The 9,448-nt window shown below is 38.6% G+C and overlaps 1 protein-coding gene across 1 annotated transcript; it reads left to right on the forward strand.

Moving 5' to 3' along the window:
* Positions 1-869: 869 nt before the first annotated feature.
* Positions 870-8,749, forward strand: LOC131783214 (DNA-directed RNA polymerases I, II, and III subunit RPABC1). Its single transcript, XM_059099943.2, has 9 exons — positions 870-1,011; positions 1,732-1,820; positions 2,378-2,439; positions 3,321-3,378; positions 4,563-4,644; positions 6,085-6,165; positions 6,781-6,839; positions 7,187-7,265; positions 7,945-8,749. Exons 1-9 carry the CDS (start codon positions 955-957, stop codon positions 8,008-8,010), a joined length of 633 nt encoding a protein of 210 aa, XP_058955926.1. The 5' UTR covers positions 870-954; the 3' UTR covers positions 8,011-8,749.
* Positions 8,750-9,448: the final 699 nt, after the last annotated feature.

Raw genomic sequence — 9,448 nt, forward strand, 5'->3', positions numbered from 1 at the left:
AAATAAATTTACAATGCATCTGCATGAATTTTGCGGTTATAAAATATTCAAAAGTGTAAGGTATCTTTCCTCTCTCTCCTTCTCTGAGGAATAATCATCCAAGGGTGTGACTAGGGGGGATCCTGGGTGCCCGTGACTCCCCCTTTGTAAGCCTCTTTGTCTCATTAAGTGAAATATGGCGTATAGGTCGATTTGACAATCTGGTGAGTACCCTCTGTTTGACACAGAGTGACCCCCCCCCCCCCCCCAATCCTGGTTACGCCTTTGCAATCCCTGGTTCTCTTACCTGGGTACTCACTATGGGGGTAGGGGTGGTGGGGGGGCGGGGTGACTGAGAGTCAGGGTTGGAGAATAAGTAAGTGATTGTTACTGAAGCTAATTTATGTTAACTATTCCCCTAAATTTTGCTGGTATCTCTATCCAACTATAACGAATTTTCCAGCCATTTCTGAATGCCTCGCAGATACACAAAGCTTCAGATTTTAAAGAGTGCATTTTCAGAGCACTTTCCAGAGCGATCCATCATTCGCAACTTGAATGCATATCCATGTTACACAGTACAGGTACCACAAATGCAGATAAGGGTTATAAACTATTGTAAAGACCGTGCGTAATCAATCTGACTTATTGTTGGACGGAGAAAAAAATTTTGCTTTTCCAATGTGTTGTATTTTAAGTAAAAACATATTAGGTTAAGTAGTTTCTATGAAGAAAAAAACCTGTGTTTAACAAAAGAACTTTAAAACATGTTTAAGCTTTGGTGTGAATAGGGTATTAGTTATCAGGAATACTCGGGATATCTCGTCAAATCATACATGACGTACTATACTTATCTCATGTTACACTTGATCGTGGGCTCATCAAGTAGCACCAAGGAAGGTTTGGTGAACATTGTTCATTCGGCATTGAAATTACTTTTAGTTTGTAGAAGCACCAGGCTCTAATTTTAACGCGATGGATGATGCAGAGCTAACTTATAAATTCTGGAGAATCCGCAAGACGGTCATGCAGGTACTTCATGAAAATTTTTTATCTATAAACTATGCCGAGAACCGTTTCGTTTATTAGATCTCTACCACGTGCGGAAAGAAAATACAGACATTTTTATGACAAGAGGACGCTTGGGTTTTACGAAAGACTAGCGAAATCACCCTTGAGCTCTCCGTTTTTAGAAAATCGTCTTCTAAATGTGGACTCGAGTGCCACAAGTGGAGAGAATCAAGACTTCTTTCGTGTGCTAGACGCTTCCTGCGTGCTTTATAACAGAACAGAGCACAATCAAGGCTTCTCTGTTTGTTAAATCAAGTGATTTTTTAGCAAGTTTGACAGTTCTCAATCGTTTAATAGATAAATACAGCTGTAAATGAAAGATGAAGTAGGGCTACGTACATTTACTTTTGTATTTGGACTTATTCCTCAGCCAATTGATACATGTAGTTAGGATGTTGTGCGCCTTGTTTATCACCATCGGCTGGCGTCTACAAGCAACATGCTGTAAAAAATCGTAACCGTGCTGTATGGAACCCCAAAACTATATCAGAAAGACAATAACTATTGAACAGATATAATCACACTAGGAAAAATGATCAGTGATATTCTTACAATCAGGATTATGTATTTGACTGTGCAGAAAACAGTTAGCAAAGTTGCACAATCAAGCCTTAAGCCTTTTTAAGTTCTCTCTCATCATTTTCAGCTTCTTGATTACAATTTTTTTTGTTTTTGTTTCAGATGTGTCATGACAGAGGGTACCTGGTGACACAAGATGAATTAGACCAGACTCTGGATCAGTTCAAGGAACAGTTTGGAGACAGACCAAGGTAAGCAGTTGAAGATGCACAACCAAGGACAGGTGTGTGTAAGCAGTGTTAAAGATGGAAAATATTTGAATTTGTTAAAGAAATAGAGGAGTTAAGCTTACTTTGTCTTGTCATGAGGGAAGGAAAAAGAAAATTTTGTGAGTTCTGTTGAGGAATCAAACCTCACACCTACAGAATTTACTCTCCGATGCTCTACCACTGAGCTGTTGGGCCATCATGAGATTTATATCAGATTCACATACTACACACACCCAGGATCAGCCCTGTCAAAAGTGTTAAGTGTCCAGTGTATAAATGGCAAAAGCGAGATGGTTAATTTTTAAACTTGGTAAAGAAATAGAGAAAGATGCCTTTTTTTTGGTCTTGTCACAAGCACAGGGGCTAAGGGTTTGCTGTCAAGGTCAGGACTGTCACTTACTTCAGCATGACCCTTTTTTTAAGCCTTTGCGCAAAATGTTTGGTAAAATTTGCCTATAATCAATCAAGGTATTGACACAAAAAGTTCTAGCTGATTTATTTTATTTTCATTTTAAAAATGTCTTTTTATTAATTTCTAGTGAAGGAAGACCTTCAAGAAGTGATTTGTCAATTCTGGTGGCTCACAATGATGATCCAACAGGTAATATTAGTATACATTTAGATAACGACATGATTTTTGATTGCAATTTAGTGTAATAAGCATGATTGAATTTTTCAAAGACAATAAAATTGCACATCTAAAGGGTGAGTGCAATTTGTAGTCTTTGAAAAATTTACAAGTGCTTATCACACCAAATTGCAAGAGAAATCATGTTATTACTTCCTAATAATTCAGGGCATGAAATTGCGCCTAATACAGGCGCCAATGCGACTAAATTTTTCACTTTGGCGACCAAATCCTGAAAGTTAGTCATCAAATTGGCGACTAGAATGTTTCATCATAACCTTACCAAGAGATATAGAGAATTTAAAAAATTTGCAAAGATAAATCTGTGGCAAACTTCCTCGTTAAGTTTGTTTCCAAAACGTAGCACATGCATCTCAATCGATAACTAGACGCCATCTTGGATTTAGATAAGCCTGAATGTTGTATATCATCCATCCTAGTGTCCACTTTGTAGCACGTTAAAGATCTTTTCCCTAACTTAATTTTGGAGGGTCTATCTTGAACGCTGACAGCGTAAAGAAAGATTTTGTTTGTCTTTGAAAATGGCGACCAACTTTTTTTTAATTGGCCACCACTTTGAAGAATTTAGGAGCCAAGTGGCTATCAGAAAAAAAAAGTTAATTTCACGCCCTGTAATTAACATAAAAGAACATCACAGAAAGGCAAGAACAAGACAGACAAAATTTTGAAAGTATTACAACTTTGCCCTTCTGTTACTTGAGAATGCACTCATCTTCATCCAGTCAGATGTGTGTAATTTTTTGTTGTACATTATAAAGAGGAAAATCTCATTGATTATTTCATAATTGAGTTCTTAAAAAACTTTGTTCTCAACTTAAATCTTGTGCTTACAGACCAGATGTTTGTGTTTTTTCCTGATGAACCTAAAGTTGGGATAAAGACTATTAAACAGTAAGTTTGGTTTAACCAAAGTAAAAAAACTCCTTCAAACTGTCATACACTCAGGGCTAAAAATTGGCAGTTGCATGGTCACCAGTAATGAGTTAAAACTGACAAGGGCCACCAAAAGTTAATGTTTGAACACTGGATGTGCAACTATGCTACAGAATTTCGAAAAGTTGCAATGTAAATTATGTGATGTACAAAGTTAAAAATAAAACTCAATATGTAGTTTAATTGGACTAACTTTCTCTTTGTTTCTTTGCCTGGACTTTAAGATCATCCATTTTAGGGAATTTTTAGTTCTGAAGTGGAAAATTTTGAGCCATTTTAACAGTGATTTCACAAGCTTGTTCTTTCCTTTTAGTCGATGCTACGTTAAAAGCCATGGGGTGTTTACTCAAGTTTTTCATTTTAAACTAGAGGAAATTGAGGCTACTTCATTTTGGGATGGGCCACCAAGAATTCAAGGAAACTGGTCTGACTGGCCACCAAGCACTGGAGTTAATTTTTAGTTCTGTACACTTGGTTTACAAAAACAACTACATTATTGTTTATAACTTTATTGTTCCCAAGATCTAATTTTTCATTCTCCCTTCAAGCTGCTTCAGATTTCCTTGTTAATTAGTTACAAAAATTTAGTGTTAGATCAAGGTAAAAAGTTCTAAGTGATAAGTTTGGGTATTCTCATTACCAGTTTGCAGGATAATGTAGAGATATACTAGGGAGAATTTATGTCTTGGTCGCTTTTAGATTTAAAGGGTAAATTCAGACTACTTGTAATCAAACCAGGTAAAACTTCTGGGAAATGAATTTAGGTCTGTGTTTGAAAGCTTACTGTCATGGCTTGCTTGACTGTTTTGTGTTTATGACATTAAACATCTGTATTTCATGTGATATTTCCTTACATTTTTCTGTGTATTGTGAGCTGTGAATGCAATTAAGAGTGTTGTTTTAACTCTTCCACTCCCAGGAGTGACAAAAAGGGTATTTCTCCTTACAACTTTAATGCATTTACAGGCAGAAAGGTTATAAGAAGTTAGAAGAATATCAGTTTGAGGATGTTCTTGGAGTCAATTCCAAATTCCCAGACCTAAAATGATAAGAAATGCATGTTAGATAAGGCAGAGAGCTGATAAATACATGTAGCGTGGGAACTGAAATATTTGAGACACAATTTTTAAATTTCATTACAGATATTGTAACAGAATGCAAGAGGAAAACATTAACAGAGCAATAATAGTTGTACAGATGGGAATGACACCTTCAGCCAAACAGGTTAGAAAATTAGAATCAGTGATGACAGGAGCTCATTACCTGGAGCCTCCATATCAATTGTACCCTTGAGTCAACTCTGTCCTGTATCTTTTTATTTTAAGAACTGAGGTATGTGGGGGGTTCTTTAATTTTTCACGAAAACATGCGAATGTTCGCATAAACTTTCCGCACCTTTTGCCATTATTGAAATACTTTTGTGTTCTGCATGTGATGTAAACAACAGAGGACCACAGCTTTCTTATGATTGGCTAAAAAGATAATAAAATAAAAAGATATTGGACAGGGCTGACTCACAGGGTAAGTATGGAAGATGGAAGCTCCAAGTAATGGGCTCCTGGTGATGAGTGAGGGTGCTGCTGTGAAATAAAGAAAGAACAGCAACATCAAAACAGAACAAGAATGTGTGTGTTATTGTGAGCAGGGTTCTCATTAAGTGTCAGCTGCCAGTGAAAAAATTGGGCTACCTTGATTTCTGAGCCACCTTCACTGTTGACTTGCACTTTTCAAAAAATATTGTGTTGTGAATAGTTGTGCACAGTGACATGCAATAAAATTAAGGCAAGTCACTGCTGTAAAAATTTCATGAGCTGACAACTTTCATGAGAGCCATTTTTGTATTCTACAGAAACGTATGCTTTACTTCATGTTTAACTCCCTAGTTGAGCACCATTCCAATCTCTACCTGCTGAGTGTGTCCTAGGCAACCAACTGCCTTACTACTTTGCATTTACCTTTAAAATAATTCATAGAATGGCATTTTGGAGCCTTTGAATTTCCAAAATGATATTTTGTGAGGGAGCATGCCCCAAGATCCTGTGAAGGATCTCTCTCGCACTGTCAGCTCTCTGGTTCATGCAACCTGTCAACTACTGCTTGACTTATTGGGAACCCTGTGTGTTTTGTTGTGTGATAACTGGCGGATGCTCTGGCCAGATTTGCCTCTTGGCCCTGGTGCAGATTCAGCTCTTCACTTATTGTGTGACAATTTTGGCTTTGTTAAAACCAGAAATTGACCCAAAACTAACCAGGAACAACTGGGCCGAGTTTTTCAAAGCTGGGTTAAGATAACCCAGGGTTAGTGTGAAATGAAATCTTAAAGCTGTGAAAGAAAATTCATCATAATCCTTTTTGTGTCCAATTTAATGATTGGATGCTCTAAAAAGAATAAAGAAAATTATCCACCAAGGCATTTGAACAAAAGAATAAGGAAAGTTAGATTCAAATTTAACCCTGGGTTACAACTAATCCGCCTTCAGGCCTTGGAGCCCAAAGTGCTGGTTTACAGTGGAACTTTTACTTACATGTAGCTCTACACTGTTGTGTTATTTTCTTTTGCAAATCAAAAGCAATTGGCAAATTTTGCAAAAATAATAACTTGTATAATTTTTTGGCAGCAAAGTATATATAGTGTATCAACACTTCACCATTTTGTTCTCCAAGGCTTTAGTTGACCTGGCACCAAAATACATCTTGGAGCAATTTATGGAGGCAGAGCTCATGGTGAACATTACAGAACACGAGGTAAGTAAGATCATAATTCCAAGTCCTTGGAATTAAAAAGACAAATACTAAGTTTGATGACAATTTTAGTGAAAACCTCAGAGAACTGGGCACACTGGAATTATACCAATACACTTTTGAATAAGAAGATAATGAGGATAAAGGAAGTATCACCCATAAAATATTTTGTGATCTAACAGCAAGATAGTAGCGGAGCTCGCAGAGCGTAGTCCCATAATTATACAAAATAGTAGTAACCCATCAAGCCGAAAAAATTTGGATGTACGACCGTACGACCGTACAAGGTGCTAGTTTTAACATGCGTGGTCAACTGTTAGGTCACGACTTTGTTCAGTAGTCCAGTGGTCAGTGCACTGGGCTCCGAGTCGGACGACCCGGGTTCTAGTCCTGGCTCGGGCAAAGCGTTGTTCCCTTGAGACGTGCGGGAAAAAAAAATGGAAGCTCCGCTTTTAGGCTTGGCTAAATCTATATATTAGGGCAGATATTGTGGAAAATTTACTTTTAGATCTATGGAAGAAAAGTGGCCAAAGTTAAGATCCACACGACTTCCAAAAAAAAAAAACTTGAAAAAAAAGAAAAACGACTCTCGTTATTCCCTTTTTCTTTCTCTTTCAGCTTGTTCCAGAACATGTCCTCATGACGCCAGAGGAAAAGACAGAGCTGCTTCAGAGATAGTATCCTTGACTGAACCCGCAAACTCTCAGAGGTTTCTACGTAGAATATCCAGACATTATCCAGCAAACAAGTAATATGAATACTCAAACTTATGAGGGAAAAGTTGTTCGCTTGATCTAACACCAAATTCTTGCTACTAATTTACTGGGAAATGTTTAGCCGCTAGTGGGGAGAGTTAACAACCAGATCTTGGGTGTTGAAGCAGTTGTATTGTCAAGGGGCAGTGCTTACTGTAAATGTGTCGAGTTTTTCAGCTACATGTCTGTTGTACCTGATACCTGAAATAAAACTTTTTCGATGTTTGTTTGTTTTTGCGTGGGCTACACACCCTTAACAATACTTGTAGCAAACTGAAGGAACATCAACTTCCTCGTATCCAGTCAGGCGATCCAGTTGCGCGATATTTTGGACTCAAAAGAGGACAGGTGAGCTGGACACTAGTCTCCTCTGTATGATTCACCCTCACGCATGATAATTTTTTTTCATTTGGTCGCGTCTGGAGCCCATCATTGATGTGATGGGCTCCTGGTCGCGTGGAAAATGCTTTGTTTGGACAGTCGTTTAGCTGAAGGGGATCTGGTGACGGGAAAGAACCGATTTGCGTTCGTAAAGTTACGGTGGGTGAGCCCAAAAATTCGGTCACTCGTTAACCAATCACATGCAAGTGCGAACTCACGCGAACTCTCGCGAACTCTCTCCGAAAGTTGATAAGTCCTCGCAAAATACTATGGTGCCTCGTTATGCTGCTGAGAAAGTCCGGGGGTAATTATTTATTTAATTTTAGTCTGTGTCAGGAGCCCATGCGGATAAAGGGCTCCCATTTGTGAAAAGCTTTCAACTCGGTCAATGGAAAAGATCGAAAAACAGGGTGAGAGAAAATTATTATATTTATATCGTTGAAACGAAGAAAGGTGCCGCCGTTTTCCAACTTCGCCCTGTTTAGCTCGCACGGTTTTTTGATCCTCTTCAATGACCGAGAGTCTGATGAATGATATCGATTTCTCTTTCATTTCACTCCTTTTTTCCCCAGTAGAATATGAATTTCGCTTGTTATATTTCTAACTTTGGTAACCTCTCCTGACTCGTGAATTTCTTACTTCACAGGTTGTAAAGATTATTCGCCCTAGTGAAACCGCGGGTCGATACATAACCTACCGACTCGTCGTGTAATGTAAATTAAGAGTCTACAAAATCACCCTCAAGTTTCCCTCCTTACCAGACACAGCCAAGGATTGGTATGGGCAAAGCCTCATGTACTTTTAGTTCAATTTGTTCGTTTTATTTGTTCGGTCAAGTAACAAGTGCTCGCAGTCGACATTTGTTCGTTAGAGAACCGACGACAGTCCGATTCCTATTTTCCAATTAGAAAGTACGCGATCTCTCCCGAAGTTGAGCCGACAATATGTCGTCATAACGTTACGTGGAGTCGTGTATTCCGAAGAACATCGAGTCATTCTTCTCGCTGCCACGGTGCTCGTTTCGTTGGTTCTGCTCGGTGTTGGTGAAGTTGAAACGGAGCTCGTGTAAGTCTAAAGTTTTCCTATTACTGGATGGAGTTATGTGAAGACCTTGAAGAAATTTCTCAATGAAAGCTGCTTAAAATTGTTATGGTCATCAAGTTCCATGGAGATGAAGAAGAGCGAAGGATGCTGAGTGAAGCCGAAATAAGCCGAATAAAACCGAATGAAACCGAATGAAGCTGAATGAAATTCAGAGCAAGAAAGGACGCATTCAAACTGACCGCTAGGCTTGCGGTTTGCCTTTGAAAGGTTTTATCCTTTAATGCGAGACTACCTCGCCGATAATTTTTTTAAAAAATCATTAGAAGTTGGGATTGTAATTTATACAGCAAGAGGCGGAATGTTAGCGTTGTTGTTTTAAAAATAAAAGTCAACAATTTGAAGGAAAAGGTATTTTTTTTCTTTCTTTTCCTTTGTTTTTCGTTTGTTTATTACCATTAGACCAAGGAGCACTTTGCAATCCACAGTCCTGTACAGAATAGAGTAAGGGAGAACCTCCTTTGGTCTCGTGTAGGTCTAATATACACTTTACTTCTCGTACTTATGGGAGATTTTTAGCCTAGCAGTTTCTTCTCTCGTCGACCGCGTGTTTTTCGATCACATGAAAAAAGTTTTTTCCGGAAGAATAATAATGGGCTTGAGTTTCGTCGTTCTTCGCTCCCGTGGATGACTTTTTGGGATGAACGCAGGCTCATTACCCGGACAACGGCTGGTAATATAGCCTAGAAGTCAGCAAGTCCTATATGACAGAGAACAGCTTTATTACCGTCCTTACTTCGCACGAGTAACGTCTGCTTTGCACGTGATGTGTCCGTGGCAGTTGGGTTGTCGCACAACTCGCCATGTGGTTGAATAGAGCTATTTTAGTCTTCAAATACGCCGATACAGACAAATATTGTCACATACTGCTGTGTCATTTGCAGTGTAAGTCACCATTGTTATGTTACCATAATTTACTTCCAGCTTATTCTTTCACGGAAGGCGATTTTTGTAGGCACGTACTCAGAGCGAGAGACCCACAGATGCAAGGATTTGTTTTGAAAATAGTATTCGGTTCCCATAGGAATACTTCCTGTTTCAATTCTTGA

Source organism: Pocillopora verrucosa, chromosome 12 (assembly GCF_036669915.1).
Source record: "Pocillopora verrucosa isolate sample1 chromosome 12, ASM3666991v2, whole genome shotgun sequence".
NCBI lineage: Eukaryota > Metazoa > Cnidaria > Anthozoa > Scleractinia > Pocilloporidae > Pocillopora > Pocillopora verrucosa.

Excerpts from the sequence above, each read along its gene's own strand:
- LOC131783214 (XM_059099943.2), top strand. The coding sequence starts at position 955 with ATGGATGATGCAGAGCTAACTTATAAATTCTGGAGAATCCGCAAGACG. Across the intron at positions 2,440-3,320 it reads TCACAATGATGATCCAACAG|ACCAGATGTTTGTGTTTTTT; the intron begins GTAATATTAGTA and ends TTGTGCTTACAG. Across the intron at positions 7,266-7,944 it reads TTGGACTCAAAAGAGGACAG|GTTGTAAAGATTATTCGCCC; the intron begins GTGAGCTGGACA and ends CTTACTTCACAG.